The 20,322-nt window shown below is 40.9% G+C and overlaps 1 protein-coding gene across 12 annotated transcripts in view; it reads right to left on the bottom strand.

The window, feature by feature from the left end:
• The window catches only part of osbpl8 (oxysterol binding protein-like 8), a 91,540-nt gene that overhangs the window by 26,154 nt on the left and 45,064 nt on the right, over positions 1–20,322 (bottom strand). For 3 of the 12 annotated variants that reach the window (XM_084909785.1, XM_084909786.1, XM_084909789.1), the window contains 2 exons: positions 15,663–15,699; positions 14,290–14,484 (listed from right to left, as the gene is read on the bottom strand). In XM_084909785.1, coding sequence (XP_084765911.1) covers positions 14,290–14,484; positions 15,663–15,699 — 232 coding nt within the window. Of the gene's footprint in view, positions 1–1,139; positions 5,726–14,289; positions 14,485–15,662; positions 15,700–17,600; positions 19,653–20,322 lie in introns of those variants that run through there. The other 9 variants (XM_084909791.1, XM_084909793.1, XM_084909792.1 and 6 more) reach the window with 7 other exon arrangements.

Raw genomic sequence — 20,322 nt, 5'->3', positions numbered from 1 at the left:
ACTTGTGAAAGTGGAACAGAGGACGTTCACTCTCTGAAAGCTCTTGCGCCTGCCAGCTGTCTGCCTCCAGGTTTACATCATTTTCAGCAGGATAAACAAAAGGAAGTGAACACAAAACTGATTTAATCCTAAATGTTCTCTGGGATTAAGTGTACTTTCAAAAATAAGGATTATCACTGCACTCTAATAGAGGTATCACAGGAACCCGTGCAAAGCTAAACCAGTTGAAGGGAAGGCTATCTCCTGCAACGGCAAAACTGCATCAGCTTGTTTAAATTTCAGACTCTGTAAATGGTTGTGTATGTGGCTCTGAAAGAGGGGAGAGCAGGAAAAGTCCTCTAAGACATGCATAATCTCTCAACAATGACCAAGCAAAAAAGAAATGCATACGTAGGATAAAGCCCAGTGCTGCACCCTTCAAAGAGAAACAATGCCTGTTGCGTTGCCTCTAATCTTTTGACAGCTCTGTTGTTGACAGCAACAGTGTCCTCTGCTCTCGTTGCTAGTTGATTCAATGTGCCTCAGAGCTGAGGCAAGTTTAAGTTACAACCAATCAAAGTGAGTGGCATAATGTTTGATAATGACTTATCTTTCAACTTTGTAATTCCCTGCTTTGAACATGAATCAGAATGATTTGAGTCTTCATATGTTTCAATTCATGTATTTGCTGAATGTTAAAAATGACTTTTTCACTGAGTCAACTGACACACTTATGCAGTGATTGTCTGGGTGTGCCAGTGTGAGAATAAAAGCAGTCAACACTATAAATGCCTTTGAGGAAAACCTAAAAGCATCAAATAATGTACCCATTTTAAGAATTCTGGTGTTTTACCCCATCCAAAAGTTTGTCTCTGCCTTCACACGTATCCCCTTGAAACACATACAAACAAATCCTTCTATGATGCAGTCGACAGAATCGGTTCCTTTCATGAATACATCCCATTGCACAGAATTTAAGGTGGTTCTCGAAACTCTCAGGACCATAGTAAACCAATACCAACAGTACAACTACTGTATTTAGGACACAAGGCCAAAAAGCAGCAGAGGTCAGCAGTCAATCATCTGCAAACCTACTAATAAGCCTGCATCACTTCCCAGCGTTGAGCTTTGCGAGACGTTCCACGCCATTGTGCACCCACCTGGCAGCGAGATGGGTGACAGCTCGTTATAGCCCCCGAACGAGGCATTGCGGATGAGTTTGCGTCCGTCCGGGTGTGGAGGTCGAAGCGATGCTGTCCCGCCGCACGTGGAGAAACGGCGACGACTAAGCAGGCCTTCCTCCTTCATCATGGGGCCGGCAGGAGCTCCCCCAACGGGAGGGAAGGAGTGAGGGGTGGGTAAGGAAAACTTAAAGGTGGAAGGTCGAAGAGTATCGGGATACAATCCGATCTTCCCCGCACAGCTAGTGTGCAAGCGAATATCCCAACCAGCAACACATACACACACAAACAGAAACACAGAGCGATTCAGATAGCAGGCATTGGACCGGTGCAGTCGCTGCTTTCCTTTACGCTTCCTTCAGCCGACTGCTGTCTTCCTCCCTCTCTCTCTCTCTGTCTCCCTCTCTCTCACTCAATCTGTGCCCTGTGAGTGTGTATGAAAGCAGCAGCCTGTAAGTACTTAATAACGAATAAGCTGAGCCCCTCCCACTCCCTCTCCTCGGGATGGGTAGGGGAGCCGCATCTTAGCTTGAAAACAGCCCTTATGTTCCGCATCTCATCTTTCACTTCAGCTCAATCTCTTGCTGCGTCTCTTAGTCATTATTTCAGATTCAAAGGGACACTTCATCGCTTTTCAACCTTACTCTGGATTAGTCACTGGGGTGGCATGTCTCTGACGTCTACCATACTTATTATTGTCAAAATATTTCTCCAGCTGAATTTAGTGTCGTCGTTCAATCCTTTGGCATCAGCAGATGAAGGTAAATTACAGGAAGAAATATGAGGATAAGGATCCCTTCATGCCCTCACAACAACTAAGGAAGACACAGAAACAAATTAAAAGGATTAAAAATAAATGTAGTTAACATGGCAAATATTAGACTTTTATAAGGCACAGATGCCAGATGATAAGCTCAACCTCTTACCAATACTCCTGCATTCCAGCTGCTGGCTAACTCAGCAAAGTAGAAAGTCTTGCTGTGGAAGCAGCTGTGGCATCACTGCTGTTAGCCAGCATGACAGCCACTGCGAATGAAAAGGTGGGATTGCCAGATAATAGTTTGATTCAACTACTCTGCCAGCACCGAGGCAGGGTTGGGAAAATATTTAAACTGTTGAGTGTTTATGTTTGCCAAAGTCTGAGGAGGTCAAAGCTACATTAAAACATTTAACAGTAATTTAGAAAATTAGGGTATAAACGTAGGACTCATATTCAGCTTCAGTCCATTATAAACGTATTACATGATTGCCATGTGGTCAGCAGACATCTTAGTCTGAACATTAGAAAGTAAGAAATCAATCAGTAGCTGTTATTTTTTCAGCAAATGTAGATTAGCCAGTTATCAAAGTTTTAATTTTTGACATTTCCTTTTGCACTGAAGCACGTTTTGCTCACAAATGTATAAGGTTTAGAGTTTGTTCATGACCTTCAGAATAAAAAGTAAAAAAACGATGATCACATTACTTAATCAAACTCTCCTGAAGCTGCTGCAGAGTCAGTGGCTTCTAGGATGGGTTTTTTTCACCATTGCCCTTTTCTGTTTACATTTAATATGATGGACAAATGTGAATCCAAAAAATACCTTCTTTGTTAATACTGTGATTATTCAGGCTGAATAATCATTATTCAGATGTTCTAGTTCACTAACTGACCTAGCTGTGTTTTTTCCCCCCGATCCATGGGGGGCTAATGATTACTAAGTCACTCAGGGTACAACAGTGATGTTTTAATCACTCAGTTCTCGGTTGTTTTGATGGAGACACATGCTGAACCATTCTTTGAGTGCTCTGCTATGCTGGTCTTCAAAGATTAGTAAAAGAATATTCAATTCCCTTCTCCATAGAAGAGGCAGTGTTACGGTGATAATTCAGTCCAGCATCGAGCTAATGACTTCAAATTACTCGAAGCATTCACAGTAGTAAGCAGGCAGGGTTAATAAGAGAATGTCTGTACAGTCGATGTACACCGTGTTGTCTGGATTCGTTTAGTATGACTGAGGCAGAAAAGCTTCCTCGCTGGCTGCTGCTTTAAATGGCCAAATTAATTTGCAGTGAAATGTCCCTTTTTCATTCCCTATTCTGTCTGACAACACAAATAACTACAGCTTGTAAACCATACCTGCTATGCTATAACGAGTCATCAGATTGCAAATATGTATACACACACACACACACACACACACACACACACACACACACACACACACAGCAGATGCTCTGAGGACAGAAGGAAGTTTGTTGTCACACCACTGCTCAGACCACCCTTTTATTCCCACATTACACAGGGAAATAAGAAAGTCTGTCAGCACTGCCGGGTTAAGCTTTAGTGTTCAAAGGCACAGAAGGCTCCGGGCTGCAGCGCGGCCACTGAATGCCGCATTGAAACATGTGCTTCTCCTGGACACAGGTACAGTAAATAGAGCTAAAATCAGGTGCATTGTCTGTGCCTGTAGGTGACACTGACTGTAAAGTGCTTTGTTGGCACACATCTGTGACACACTGAGCACTTTCTATAAATGGTACCTCAGCACCATGAATCTAGCTGACCTTTGGTCTCGTCTGAAATCCGACAGAAGCTGATACATGTGGATTATTTTAGATTTAGTTCTCTTATACACACAGTGAATGTGTTCAGGATTTTTTAAAGGCCAATGAAAGATAAGTGTCATCAGTATGGTTCATATAAACACAGTCACTGATAACTCGTTTATTTATCTAAGAGCGAAGGAACACATTTGGCCTGTGTCTTAGATTTGAAACCCAACACTGAAGAACATTATCAGCTCTTGTTCCTTGCAGTCCTCTGCCACCATTAATCTCACCCGTCCTATTCATTCTTTCATTCTAGACCTTTGCAAGGAATCTAGAAATCTGCTGGCATCTCGCAAAGCCTTGCCTGCCAGCTGTCCATGGACATTTCAGCCGAGATAACTTGTGAAGTACTTGTGAGTGTAATCCCTTCCAAAACATCTGTCCCCAACGTAGCTAATCAATCTACAGCTGATAAATGTGAGCGCTGCCTGCCTCAACCGTGCTTTAATTAATACAGCTAATTAGATGGTCTGCTTGTATAATTCACATCCCAGACCTCATTAACCTGCTTGCAGAGGAGGAAATGCCCATTTTGGTTACTCCAAAGGCATTCTGAGTCACATGATAGTCTTTTTCTAAATTTAGTCATCATCTGGGTCATTTTCCCAGCTATATCCAGGCTACCCAGGGCGGACTCCTCATACATTCAAAAGAAAAGAACAAAAGCCCCACCTTTAATTAACAAGATGTTTCTGTTTTATAATCACATGACAGCCTGGGCTATTAGCTAACGGAAGCTTTTCAGTAATTTTACACATTTGTTTCTTATAATTTAAGCCTGACACTACACTTCTGTTTCTTTAAATATCTAACGGATTAAATGTGTATTTAAACTTCTTTACACTGACAAAGAGGAGTTTCACTGGTAAGGCCTACTCACACTTTTGCACTGAGATGACAGCTGCTTTTGATTTAGAGCTATACAAGTGACACTGAATTGAATGAAGATCAAAGTGTTCATGACACTGTACGTGGCCCACAACGTAAAATCAGTATGATGTCCTTGTTCTGTTTCGTCACCAGGAGAACTGAACACAAACCGTCTTGAAAGCCACTGAATGCTGCTTTTAATTTGGAGATAAGGATCCAGTGCAACAAATACAACCATGTATGTGACATTTCCTTAAAAAAAAACAAAACAGAAAAGATATTCTTGTCACGCTCTGGGATGTTTTTGATGATTTGATGAGGCACAACTTTACATTTGATCAATACTGTTTCTATTAGCTGCACATGAACTTAAGCTGAAGATGGTGAATATTCTGCATTGTGATGATAGCAATAGCACACCACTGTTAGCATGTCAGCTCGAGATGTTCCTATGGCTAAATACGGCCTCAAAGAGCCACTAAGACTCTTAGTCTTATTTATCCAGAGCAGAGTTGCTATTACATTAAGTTTATCTGACCACTGTTGATGCTTTACATGGTGTCACGGTTCAAAACAAAGCAAAGTTCATTAACTCTCCTGTTATTCTTCACTATGTTTGCAATAAATACAGCTGTTTGTTGAGTTATTGAAAAAATAAAAGTCAGAAGTTATTATCATGTTTTGTAGTCAATCACAAAGGTGAACAAAAACCTATTGATAGAATAGTAAGACTCAAACACCTTCAAGAGTCACACGCAGTAAAACATCTATAGTCTTAGACCCTGTAAGCCTGAGATAAGCTGTGGAGCACGGAGGCTTTTTAAATCATTCTTCTGCTGTACTCCTCCTTCCTACAGTAAATCAAACAACATGCATATCTCTTGTTTCAGTCCACAGTCATACTCTGATGAGTAAAAGTGGTTTTATGTTGGTGTGAGCTCCCTTCTGTCCTCGTGAGAGCAACCTTACATGGAGTATATAAGCACAAAAGCACACAAGACAGCACAAATCATTAAACAGGCTAGCGCTGGAAGTCAGGTGAGCGGCTTCAAACTACGTTACTCTTCTGCCTTCACTGTCTCCAATTCCACCAAGCACTACTTCAACTGATGTGACAGCTTGCACTACTTAATACTATACCTTGGACTCCTTAAGGTTAAATCGTAAAAGAAAATGTTCCGATGTTAAGTACTGCCGGCAGTTTAAGATCCCAAATCATGCTTTACACCCAAGTCATGTCAGTCCAGACAAGCCTTCAGCTGTCCGAGCAGAGCTCAGGCTGCAAGCAGACATATTCTCCATCATGTCTTCGTGTCCTCCAGCTCTCTACAGACAAACCTTGGTCAAACCCGCTCAGTGCTCTGGCCTTTCAGGGTCAGGCACTCATTGGATGAGAGCGTTGGCGGAAGAAGGGACACTGGATTGGCAGTGGCTGGGGGTACATATAAGACCAGCCCCCTCCATGCTGTTAACCCTGTCTGACGCCATAATCCCTGCGGCTGAGCTTAAATCCGCACTGACCCCACCTGCTCTGGCACTGTAGCTTAACTTCCTTCCTTTCCTCTTTTTTCCTTCTTCCACAATTCCTCGTCATTTCTTTATCAAATCTTTATCAAATTCTCTCACCGTCTTATCCTCTTCATTATCCGCCCACTCGTATGATTCACACATGCATCTCTTTCAAACTTTCCCAGTAGCAGTCTGGCAAGAGGAGCAAGTGAAAGTGGCTTCAAATGTGACTGATGAAGTTTCCTTTAGTGATGAGTTTATTTCTTTAGGGAACACACCAAGTTTGTGCACCTGTTTTTATGCTCTGTCTCTCACTAATTAAACTAAATAATCCAAATAGCACACAAAGTCATGAAAGCAATCTGCACTAAACACAAAATGAAAACTTGCAGGTATAGTTGTATTTTTTGTCCATCTTTCTTCGATCAACAAGATTGTTGAGGTGACCCTGAATCCTCCCTTAGTTATGCTGCAATAGGTGGAGGCTGCTGAGGGATTCCCATGATGCATTGAGTGTTTCTTCTTCAGTCACCTTTCTCACTCTGCGTGTTAACAGACCTCTCTGCACTGAATCACACTTGTTATTAATCTCTGTCTCTCTTCCACAGCATGTCTTTATCCTGTCTTCCTTCTCTCACCCCAACCAATCACAGCAGATGGCCCCGCCCCTCCCTGAGCCTGGTTCTGCTGGAGGTTTCTTCCTGTTAAAAGGGAGTTTTTCCTTCCCACTGTCGCCAAAGTGCTTGCTCATAGGGGGTCATATGATTGTTGGGTTTTTCTCTATTTGTATTGTTGTAGGGTCTACATCACAATATAAAGTGTCTTAAGGCGATTGTTGTTGTGATTTGGTGCTGTGTAAATAAAATTGAACTGAACTGACTTGAAAGATTATTTCCTAGAGTATTTAAAAGTAGAATGGGAGGCAGAGCCTTCAGTTTTCAGGCCCCTCTTCTGTGGAACCAGCTTCCAGTTTGGATTCAGGAGACAGACACTATCTCTGCTTTTAAGATTAGGCTTCAAACTTTCCTTTTTGCTAAAGCATATAGTTAGGGCTGGACCAGGTGACCCTGAATCCTCCCTTAGTTATGCTGCAATAGACGTAGGCTGCCGGGGGATTCCCATGATGCATTGAGTTTTTCCTTTCCAGTCACCTTTCTCACTCACTATGTATTAACAGACCTCTCTGCATTGAATCATATCTGTTATTAACCTCTGTCTCTCTTCCACAGCATGTCTTTATCCTGTCTTCCTTCTCTCACCCCAACCGGTCGCAGCAGATGGCCCCGCCCCTCCCTGAGCCTGGTTCTGCCGGAGGTTTCTTCCTGTTAAAAGGGAGTTTTTCCTTCCCACTGTCGCCAAAGTGCTTGCTCATAGGGGGTCATATGATTGTTGGGTTTTTCTCTGTATCTATGAAGCGCCTTGAGGCGACTTTTGTTGTGATTTGGCGCTATATAAATAAAATTGAATTGAATTGAATTGAAAATTGAATATGCGTGAGCATGTAGTGTATTTACATTTCTACACAAAGGGAATCCAGTTTGACTGCAAAATTGACTTTTTGGAAATCTAATTACTGCTAGAACGGTTGGAGGTAACCAGATTACTGCAGCATCTGCAGAAAAAGTGACTAGATGTTTGATTTACCACCTAGAGTATGTATTTCGTATCACTGATTGGATAGTTTCAGCTCACTTTGAAAGTGGGATTTTCCCATAAACTATCATGTGTGCTCTCTAAATATTAATTCTAAAATTTTGAATTTTCAAAGGATGATTTTTGAGTTTATAGATTGTAATGTACTGTAATAATCTTTCAAGTCAGTTCAGTTCAATTTTATTTACACAGCACCAAATCACAACAACAATCGCCTTAAGACACTTTATATTGTGATGTAGACCCTACAACAATACAAATAGAGAAAAACCCAACAATCATATGACCCCCTATGAGCAGCACTTTGGCGACAGTGGGAAGGAAGAACTCCCTTTTAACAGGAAGAAACCTCCGGCAGAACCAGGCTCAGGGAGGGGCGGGGCCATCTGCTGCGACCGGTTGGGGTGAGAGAAGGAAGACAGGATAAAGACATGCTGTGGAAGAGAGACAGAGGTTAATAACAGATATGATTCAATGCAGAGAGGTCTATTAATACATAGTGAGTGAGAAAGGTGACTGGAAAGGAAAAACTCAATGCATCATGGGAATCCCCCGACAGCCTACGTCTATTGCAGCATAACTAAGGGAGGATTCAGGGTCACCTGGTCCAGCCCTAACTATATGCTTTAGCAAAAAGGAAAGTTTGAAGCCTAATCTTAAAAGCAGAGATAGTGTCTGTCTCCTGAATCCAAACTGGAAGCTGGTTCCACAGAAGAGGGGCCTGAAAACTGAAGGCTCTGCCTCCCATTCTACTTTTAAATACTCTAGGAACAACAAGTAGGCCTGCAGAGCGAGAGCGAAGTGCTCTAATAGGGTGATATGGTACTACAAGGTCATTAAGATAAGATGGGGCCTGATTATTTAAGACCTTGTATGTGAGGAGCAGGATTTTGAATTCAATTCTGGATTTAACAGGAAGCCAATGAAGGGAAGACAAAACAGGAGAAATATGCTCTCTCTTTGTAGTCCCTGTCAGGACTCTTGCTGCAGCATTTTGGATCAACTGAAGGCTTTACAGTGAGTTTTTTGGACATCCTGATAATAATGAATTACAGTCGTCCAGCCTGGAAGTAATAAATGCATGAACTAGTTTTTCAGCGTCACTCTGCATGAATATTTGGATCAATTCATGCATCTACAACTAATTGTGGGGATAGCAGTTTAAGCACTGATCTCCCCAGCCACCTGCTCCAACACCTCCATGGGGACACCATTATGTTCCCAGATATAATCCCTCCAGTGTGTCCAGCATCTGTCCCAGGCAGGACAGAAATGCAGAACTGCGTGATCAATTACAATACAATACACTTAATTAACTTCAATGATGAAAGGTTGACAAAAGCAATGAGGAGGAGGAGCAGAAGACAGCAAAGAAGATGTAAAAGAAGATTATTGACTAGGTTGTAGCATCTAAGCAATGTATGAGGACCAATTTAATCTAGACATTCTCTGCTTTCAGATAATGTGGATATGCATGGACTGCTTTCAGTGCTGCATATCTACAGTTTTAGTAAGGAAATCAACTTCAGTGTCAAACTGACCCAATTGTTTTCAGGATCTTCACCAGTGATGAAAATCAAGCCTCAAGCTCCATACCAGAGATCACATCAGGAGATCAAGCACATAAGCTTTCGACAACAGAGGGGACTTCAACTAAAAACTAGAGGCCACACTGAAACGCTGAAACTTCCAGGAGTATGCAAGGAGGTGCTTTTGTGCACATTTCTTTATAATAACAATCAAATGGTTGCTAGAATCAAATGGTTGCTAGAATCTGCTATGAGGAGGATAAGAGGGATTTCATCCATCATGAACATGTAAACATGGAGCTTTAAGCTCTAGCCTTTTAAAATGATTACTATGTATGCAAATGTATCACGAGGGTTAGTCAGCACATCACAGCTGGGGTACAATCAAATGTGATTATGTTTCAACACAAGTTGTTATCCTCCAGAAATCCTGCTCTGCAGCAGCGACACACCAATACAGCAATTCAAAATCACATTCCATCTTCACACCTTAGATGTGAATGTTCTCACAACTCCTACAGAATATTTTTCCAGAAAGATCTGTACCACAGCAGCAGTCGTGCCCTCGTGTATGGGGTGGATTCATTCGTGAACTCCAATATTAAAAAACTGCCTATTTTAACCCAAGGACGTCAGGCAGAATCTATGTTAACACTGGTCAAGAGAAAACACGTCAAAGCAAACACTGTCATCACTTTGACACAAGACCATCGGCTAGACGTTGAAGTCAAATCGGTTGCCATGGATACCCATTCTGGACTGCAGGGACTTGAGGGTCATATTGGGTATATATTCTTACAGACTCTTGTTTCTCTGAAGCAGTGAGGACTAGAATGTGAAGTAAGTTGACTGATTTTATTCTCTATGCTTACACCAGGAAATGAGAAATATTAGCCAAGGACTGACTAAGCACTTTTTACTCCAGTATGTATACTAATACATTTCAGCTATACCATAAACACAAAACATGTATCTCATTGAACGTCTGACAAAGATTTTAATGGACTGCTGATGTGTTGAGCCTATATCCACACAGCAACACACAGATCACACTCTTCAGCGATCACTGCATACACCTAGGCTGATAAGCCTGACACAGAGAGCGTTTCTGCAATAACAACACAGTCATTAGATTCTCTGTACCGCTTGCTCTCTCTTGTGGTAAGAAAGTGAGTTCCACCCTAGAATAATGTAGGAAACACTGACACAGAGATTCAGTTTTTCTTGTATGCTATAAGCAAGATTTGCCAGAAAATATTTTTCATTTAAAAATAAAAATCCCACATTGGAACATTTTTCACTCACAGCAATAAAAACAAAGGATCTGTCACAGTTTACAGTCTCAAAATCAAAACTATCAGCCTACGCTTCTTTGTCCTTCATGCTCTCTGTGATCTTAAGAGGAATCAAACTAAATTTTCTGATACTAAGAACACATACTGAGAACAAGGAAATCTAACAACACTCTAGTAATTTTCTAATCACAGTAAGGTGTCCACAAGAGGGCGCTGTAATACAAGAATAAGGCATGAGCAATGATGTAAGACCAATTTCCTCAAAGCTATAGAACCCCCTCTTTGATTTGTTCCTATTCTGCTGCATGGGAACTTCCATCCCTGAGCCCATCAACAGCCCTGAATGAGATGGTTTCCAGAAAGAAAGTTCAAATCTCGAGTGGAACAGGATGAGCAGGTTTGAAGTTGGGATCTCCTAAAAAGGTCTGCAGTTGGCTGGAGAAAAAAAAGAGAGAGACTAAGCAAAACCCTGATAGCTATCCTGAGGCTACAAATGGCCATTGCTTCTATGTCTTAAAGTGTCAACATAACACGCAACAGAATAAAAGAAGACAAAGGAAACAGGATTATAAGAGTTAAGAGGCTCAGAGTGTACAGTATGCAGCTCTATTTAGAACTCAACAGCAACTACAATGATTGTAATGGTCAGAGTGTGTGTGTGTGTGTGTGTGTGTGTGTGTGTGTGTGTTTAGACCTTTCCTATAGTGTACAGTCTATGAAGTATATGGTGTTTTTCAAGCATGTTGTGTAGCGATTGAGCCGGTGATATTTTAATGCTCCCGTCTGGGACAGCCATTCTGGATATTTAACAAACAATTAACAGTCATGTGCTTTATCAGAGCAACTGCTGCAGAGGAGCTCAGTTCTGCATTCAGCCTCATTACACAGAGCTGGTTAGTGAAGAAAATGGTCAAATTTGAGGAATCACATGAGAGAAATCTTATCATTTCATGCCATGTGATGCTGCCCAGAAACAAACCTCCTCTCTTTGACTTGCTGGTTGATTTTCAAAGAAATTCTGTGCTCCATCTGTTAAACAGGCGCATCAGACGGCAATCACGAGCGCCACCGCACAGTCAAAACCGCAACACAATGTTTGCTAGTTTGCTAATATTATCACAGGCAATATGTCATGTCAGGAGCACAAAAGTCCTGGTTGTACTGAAGAGCATATTTTATCCCTTATAGACACGATTTCTAAAAATACTGGAGAGAGAGGAATGCGTCTGATTAGTATAACTTTTCATTTAAAGGAAACAGAGAGCTGATTTTTCCAATTATAAACATGTACTTCCAAACAAATCTGAATAACTTTAACCAAAGACACACAAATGAAAAGGTCTGCTATGAACAGATATGACTAAAAACCTGCTCAATATACTGGTTAGTTAGTAGGAGTTACCATCTTTCCTGTGATGGATCTCTTATTTTTGGAATTAAACTTCTCTTATTGGTTCTTTCCTGCAGTAAAAACACATGTAGGAAAATGATAATATACTTGAACACATACACCAGACTTTAAAATGTATTTATTAGGGTGGTACAGTGACGCAGTGCTTAGCACAGTCACCAAACTGGTTTCTGTGGGCACTTTCTCCCTGTGCCTGCGTGGCTCCAGGTACTCTGGCTTCCTCCCACAATCCAAAGACAGGCACACTAAGATAACTGCTGTTTTTAACTTGGCAGTGGATGTAACATTTGACAAAATCTATTCAAATGAAAATGACTTGATTGGTATAGTTTCAGTTTATATAATGCACACCTTTGAATTCATATATTTCAGTTGTATTTCTCTCAGAACCGTTACTTAATGTGATTATTGAGGGTAAAGAATCTTCTGTTTGAGTCAGTCTTTAGTTAGTTTCGAGTTTGTAAGTTCACTTGCTTCTTTTTTCCAGGTGAGCGTGCAGTTCAGCATTTGTTATGATGGCTGTTCTCCCCCTTGGAGACTGCGGGAGTCTCCAAAAATGTTTTTAAGATTAAATAATATACCATATTCTGACTGAGAGATTTCTGAAAAATAAAAACGTACAGCTCTGCTATCACTTCCAATATAAATGAAGACAGAAAACTAAACAGCTGTGACGTTTGTAGGGTTACTGAAGTTGGGCTAGCTGGTATATAATGATGTGCTACATGATTGCTAGCGACACAGCTATGTTAGCATAATATAAACAGTGAAGCTGGAGGATGAACGCCAACTATTTTCCACTCGATAAAAGTTAACGTGAGGGTTCCCGATGGTTAGAGACAAATGCAATCACATGGCAGGATGCTGTAAACGGACCAAACTTCAGTCGGAGAACAACTGAGATAATCCATCCACAATACGAGGTTAGTCATTAATATACTGCTGCATGGGCTGGGCTGCAGTTACATCGTAAGGGTTTAAAAACTGAGCTTTAAAATGAACTCAGAGAAGATACAAAACATTAAAACATGTTAAAAACACAAAAGCCTTATTAAATGCAGAGTAGTTTTTTCATATGTAATCAGTTAAAGATTGGATATCCCACCTGCTGTGAATGTTTTAATGCAGAACAGTTGTTATTATTATCACTCGTCACATCCTGTTTATGACAGTTAAAATCAATAACATTCATATAAGAAATAAAAGTGCCTCATGTAAACTGTATGTAGTGTTAAATAGGCCTATACTACTGTCGGTCATAAGGGTGGTACTTCAGGAGCCATGTATTTTATGAGGTGATACTCATTGTGAAAAGTTTGAGAACCACTGCTACAGGCTGCAGGAGATCTAAGACAGAATTTCATTACAGAAATTCCCACAAAGACTGGAGGAAGCACTGATTTTAGAAACTGATGTAAAGTTACTGTGGATTCCTGTGATGGCTGAAAAACAAATTTATATTAAAAAAAAACATTTAGAAGCACAAAGCTGAACATGTTTGTGCAGGATTAACTGTCTGCCAGTCATTATCAAATTTCTTGGCATAATACATCTGCTTAGAAAGTACATGTAGCAATGCATCAACAATCTGCTCACAGTTTAAATTTAGTATTATACAGATGTACCAACTGGACTGTAAGAGTAGGACAGATATTTACTGCACTAGCATTAAGTACAACAGCAATAATCAGGAAAGTGCTGCATAATGGGAAAAAAAATCATGACTTGTTCAAATAGGCAGCACAGGTTGCTTTTATTATGATTGAGGACATGTAGTGATGTGAGGGGGTGTGGAGTGGGGGTGGTGTTAGTAATTTACTATCCTGTCATTACCATAACAGCCAAAAAATAAGGAGGAGGGCAAACGTTTGCATAAACAGTGAGCAGCATGAAGGGGTTTGGGTTTGAAAAGTACACGTTTCTGCACTTTTACAACATTTAAACCAACTGAAATATCCTGACTAATTTTTTAGTGTGAATGTGATCTGAGAGCACGTCATAAAGCACTTTTTTTAAATGGGAGAATGCGTTACTACTATGACATAACGTACAGTAATGGAGACATGCTAAATCATGACCGAACGTGCTGATCTATAATAACCATGATGGACATGATTTCATTTCAGCTGCGTGCCATAACCCTCTCTCTCTCTCTCTCTCTCTCTCTCTCTCTCGCTCACTGTGCACTCAGCTCTCAAACAAGAACAAAGTGCAAACTAATGACAATAATAACAAACCACAGTCTTTTGGAAAGGGAATGCAGATCTTACCGTGGCTGTAGCTGACTCCTGGGCTGAGGGTAGAGGGGCTGGCAAGCTGCTCCCTGTTGGGTGTTTGGAGGCCTACTTCCTTCTCCTTTTCCTTCTCCTTCTCCCTCTCCTTGTCCCGCTCCTTCACCTGGCGCTGGCTCATCCTGCTCGGGGTCTGTGTCAGAAGGACGGTGTCATCACCGCACACTATGGCAGCTACATAAAAGGAGAAGGAAGAAGAGGTGAGAGATGAAAAGGGAAGACATCAGAAGAAAAATCTGACATGTTGCCACCTTTCTTCAAATCAGAGCACATCCACACACAACCCTCTTGTGGAGCATCTGATAGCTGCAGCCTTCTGTTTCATAACCTATTTTGATAACTTACATAATATTTATTTTCAACATTATCATCATGACGGTTTTCATGAGAGCTGATAACCTGAAGATGTGAGGCGCTCCCCTATTACTCCACCTTGTTTACTGAGCCCTAATGAAGCAGGCAGGCAAGTTATTGCTTAGCAATGGGAGCCCATCTTGGATGAAGTGTGACCAATCACATTGCATTAAAAAAACAAAACAGGACTCATGCATAAGTATGAAAACACTTCTACCATTTATGGTTCTAAAAATATTTGTAACAAGAAAAAACAACAACTGCTCTGGTCTTACTGGGGTCAGCAGCTAAATGTCTCTTGTTATCCCATCTCTATTTAAATAATGTGTTTACTCATTTATTTTTACACACACCATCTTGCAACAGCAGTAGTTATTGTTTTAGTTAAAATGGTTCCAGTTGCCAGTCTTGGGCAAGATATTAAACACCTAATGGCTCTACAATTCATTCATCAGAGTAGGAAGGTGTGGGAATGTTACACAGAAAGCACCTGGGTGTAGACAAAAGTGCTTTATGGGACATTTTGTATAAAGCTCTTCGAGTTCTCAAGAAGAGTAGAAAAGCACTATGTGAACCAGTCCATATGGCTCTCTGCTATATTTGAAAGTGGAATTTACATATTAGACAAAGGAAAGAGCAACACAATCACATCGTTTTGCTTTACCATCTGAAGTTAAGGGTGAGCGTTCTTAATATCAGTTTATATACTACATATAAAAAGTTCATCTTTGCACTCTGTGTAAGAGAATGGACTTTGTTTGCTTTTCCAAATGCAGATACATTTTGTTGTGAAGCCATATATGAAGTGGACAGTGACACACTTTCCCAAAATACATAATTAACTAACCACTAAAACTGACTTTAAATACTCAATACTTGGGAAAAGCAAGAGGACATGCATTCTTTTCTAATCAATTTCAGCCTAAATATCAGTCCTGGCCAGTTTGCTGACTGGGTACACTGGCCTTAGCCCTTCCTCTGAAAGGTCACTGGCTTACCGGAGGTGGCATGCTGCTCTCTCAACTCTGCGTGTTGCTAGCAGGGGGAAAGGGTGGAGATGAGGGGGAAGGGCAAGACAGTGATAGCAGATAAAAACAGAGGGAAAGACAGAAAATGAAAGGGATTGGAAAATGTGTCAGAGGATTTTGGATAGAGATTAAAGGGGACGAAGGGGTGTCCGCCATGTGTTGTTCACCAGATGTTGGCAGTGGTGGGTTTGCGGGCAGTGGGGTTGGTGTATAGTGGGCAGCAGCAGCAGCAGCAGCAGCATCAGCAGCAACAGCAGCAGCAGCAGGTGAAGCCGCAGCCGCACAGGACGACAACAGACAAACACACACACACACACACACAACAAAAAACAGAGGAGACAAGAGACAGAAAAAAACAGACATTAGTTTAACCAAAATGTGGATGGAAGACAACTTAACATAAATCTGTTGGGTGATGGAGGCAGTGGGAGGGAGTGACAGCAGACTTGGTGATACACAGCAATGGATAAAGTTACAGCGCACACACAAACATGATGGAGAATAAATGGTCACATTCCAAATGACTACCAATCAGCGGCCCATTAATTACAACAGCTGCTGCCGGAGAATCCCAAAATAATAATTAAGGGCCATCTCAGTGGTTGATCCCATACTGCAACTAACAACTGCTTTGCATTTAAAATGTCACTGAACGGTTGTAGCTCTTTAACATTTCCCAGAGGTCGTGTCTACCAATTAGTCAAACTCAAAAGACACGCAGTTTTATTGATCATCTGGGCTTTAGTTAGTGTCACATCTGATATTGACTATATACCTCAAGGCAACGTGACAGTGGGAACTGATTTTGATTAATGATGAATTAAACTGGTTTTACAAGATGAGTTTAGAAATCTTCAGCAAACTGAGTGAGTGCACATTCATTTTTAAAACTTAAAAATCAAATGTAAAATTTAAAAAAAATGTGATTTTTATTGTGGATTAATAAATCAAACGCTGCTTTGTGCAATGTGATAATGTCCTCATGCTAACCTGCTCTTAGAAATATTATGCACTAGCTTATGCTTACAGATTATAGTTAACAGCTTCTGTCATTGCTAGGATATGCTAGCTGGCTAGCTATATGCCTAAACCACACATCATATAAGGAGGAGACCTGACTCCTGAGTAGAAATCTATAGGAGATGGGCAAAGAAGACAACTGTCATGTCTAAGCTCCCCAAAGAGCCAAACAACAGCCAAAGAAGCTATGTTAGCAAACATTGCGCATGCATAGTAGAAGTACAGAGCTGTGTTCAGATGTTTACATACACTTATCATGAGCATAAATGTTATGGTAATTTGAGCTTTGAGCTGCTCTTTTTCCAGGGTTGAATGATTGATTTAACACCATACAACTTTAATAAGTGGTGCTGAAGGTTCTTCGATGTCTTTTAAGGGACAAACTCCAAACTCCAAAATTAATTCAAACTTGTGCACCCAATTCTTCAAAGAAATCATTAAAAGCCACAAATTATTTAATTAAGCAGGAACGTCTAAATAAGTTCTGGAGTAATTTCAAAGGTTCCTGCCAAGTGACAAGAATCACTTTTAAAAGAACTTTGGCCAAATGAAACTTTCGGGATTATTCACTGGTTGCATGACATGTCATCCCTGCAGCATCAGCCTCAGAATAGCACAGGAGAAAAATATTAATGTTTTGTGGATGCATCCTCTGGGTACAATAAATATCCATGTAACAGCACAACCACTTTGTTACTAAAGTGTTTTATATTTTCAGTACAGTACACCATTTACTTTGCAGGTAGTTATTAATGTAATGTCTCATAAACAGGAAGTTAATCATTACAATCAACTTAAATATTTCAACCATTTCTTATTAAGTCCTATCCGCAGAGCAATAAACATTACAGTGTAATTGGTAAGCAGCTCTGACCACAAACAACAGACACTCAACCACATGACTCCCTCCACCTGTGCACAGCGGAGAGTGGAAGAATTTAACAGCTGACCAAAAACAACAAACAGGCTCTGATTAGGTTTGCTCACCATGACCTCTCTTCATCTTAAAAGTAACACCTCTGCAACAGTAAGGGCGCTGTTTCTGTTCAGTCATAACTCCGACACAGCAAATATCAACACGACTGCAGAAGATTCTTAATTTCACTACCTCCAAGATACCGTCTGGCTCAGGTTTACAGAAACCCATCATATTAGTCCAGGCAGCTGTAGTGAATAGATCTGGTGTCATGGTCACCGCCGGAGTGAAGCAGGATCCTATATAATCTCTAGTCAGACAAAACAACCATAGGCAGCTCAGTGAGAAGGAAGACGGGGAAAACAGTGCCACTGATTGGTTATTGCTCAGATAATCCTACAGATGAAATCAAATCACAAAGTTCTGATTGGTTAGAACCCAGAGACCTACTGGCTGAGAGGGCAGACGATACTAAGAGCTGCTCAGAACAATAAGGGATTAGCAAACTGTCACTGAACGTCAGAGATCTATTAACGAGGCTTTGTGAAGAGGCACCAACAGAGTGCTTTCCTAATTTAATCTTGGCTCAGTGTGCTGTCTTACCATTACACTGAGGCCACTCCCTCCAAGTTGCAAACAGATGACCCTCAGTCATTGGGGCAAAGAGGTCAGAGGAGTTTGTTCCTGGAAGGCTGGTAGTTTTCTCTAAATACAGCACACAGTCTGATCCCAAAATAAACCACTTTTCCTCAAACTCTCTGTTCAATAAACTCACAGCAACTGTCAGCAGCTTCCGTGACTGACAGTCTTTGTGAACCTGGGGTGAATGCTGTTTATAACAACCTCACCTGGTGATTAGTGCTGATTAATTATGCAGATGAGAGTGTGGGTGGTGGTGAAGAGGCTGACAGAGACACAAAGTGAAGGGCCAGCAACAATCTCCAAGTACCACTAATAGAAAACAGAAACTGCGACAGGCAGCCCGAGAAAGAGTTTTAACAATACAGTTGAATAAAAGCGCACTTGCTGGACCACAGCAAGTGGCAAGACCACATTAGCATTTGAAAAGCTTTTGTCACTATAAATTGATCATCAAAAAAAGGGTGGTGGGAGGTTTACATGCACTAAGCTGACCTAAAGTATGAATCATTCAAACTCGAACTTTTTGTGACCAGGTTTTAATATTCTATAAATCATCAAAAATAATGTCTGTCGTCAAGTTGTCTGTGAGATTTGTACAGTCTGCTGTTTTCCCAGCACAAACATTTGTGTGGAGAATGAGAATCAACAGTGTACAACCCACATCCTCACAGCTGAACTTTTAGTGTCATGAATAATCTAACATGTTCATCTTTTTGGGGTTTCTACATGAAAAACAAAGTGAGGTAGAGATGGAGGAGCACTGACTCAAGTTCAGAGAGATAAAGGATCGAGGGGATTTCACCACACATGAGCCCATTCTGAAAACTCACAGTTTTAAAGCCAGCAGGATTTTTAGCATTTGTCTGTATTTTGCAGTGCACTGCAATTATTTTACAGATAATCCTCTGTAAAATAATATTCTCACAATCATGATAATTAATATTACACTATTACACTGCTCAAAAAACATCCCAAAACTAAAGGGACACGTTAAAACCACATCAGATCTCAATGGCGACATGCTGAATACTGATTTGGACTGAGTAATGTGAGTAATCTTGAGACTACGGTGAGAAACACAACAAATCCTCCAGCCATGGCACATTCTGATGTGCCTGGAGGAGTTGGACTACCTGTGCTGGAGTCCAGGTATCACCTCATGCTGCCAGTAGTAACACTGATATGATCCAAATGCAAAACTAATGAGAAAAGACGAGGAGGGAAAAATGTCCTCCACCTGTAAAACCGTTAGTGCTTTGGGAGTAATCTCGTTGTTGCTCCTCTAGTGCCCCTGCATTCATTTCTTTAACACCACAAAGCAGCTTTTTTTTTTTTTGACAGTGTATATTAGCAACCTAAAAATCACCTTCAGTGAAGCTATGAGTGACTGTAGTTGCTGAAACAAACACACACACACACACACACACACACACACACACACACACACACACACACACACACACACACACAACTGATATTAGACTTTGGGAAAGCTGGCAGCTGACAACCATGTTTGGTTTGGAAACTTTTGATACTAAATTCCATTCCCAGTCTCGTACACGTACTGTGCTCTAATGCAGCGACCCCCAACCTTTTTTTTGCACCAAGGACCGTGTGTCCGACAATATTTTCACAGACCGGCCTTTAAGGAGTTGCAGATTAATACAAGAAAATAAAACCAGTACCAGTATCAAAAAAATAAGATTTATTCATAACACATGGGAAAAGACCCAGGGAAATGGAGTTAACGATTAAAAAATAACGCTAAAAAAAACGATAAAAACCCTAAGTTTCACACCCGAGCCTCAACTCTCGCGGTCCGCTACCGATCCGTGGCCCGGGGGTTGGGGACCGCTGCTCTAATGCACATTGGATTTTTGAAGCTCATACAGATATCAACATTTGTATGCCGGATATTTATCATACCATATCATATATAGCCAGCAGTATTTCCTCAACATAAACTTACATTAATGTAAAAAAAATATATAATAAAACAATGCATACTATCCGGCCATTTACAGGAGCTTCAGTAAGAGCTCTCTGATGAGC

The sequence above is a fragment of the Perissodus microlepis genome, chromosome 17 (assembly GCF_051167445.1).
Source record: "Perissodus microlepis isolate ML-2025 ecotype Zambia chromosome 17, ASM5116744v1, whole genome shotgun sequence".
Taxonomy (NCBI): Eukaryota; Metazoa; Chordata; class Actinopteri; order Cichliformes; family Cichlidae; genus Perissodus; species Perissodus microlepis.
Note: the sequence above shows the minus strand (reverse complement) of the source record. Positions and strands in the feature narration are given on the sequence as shown.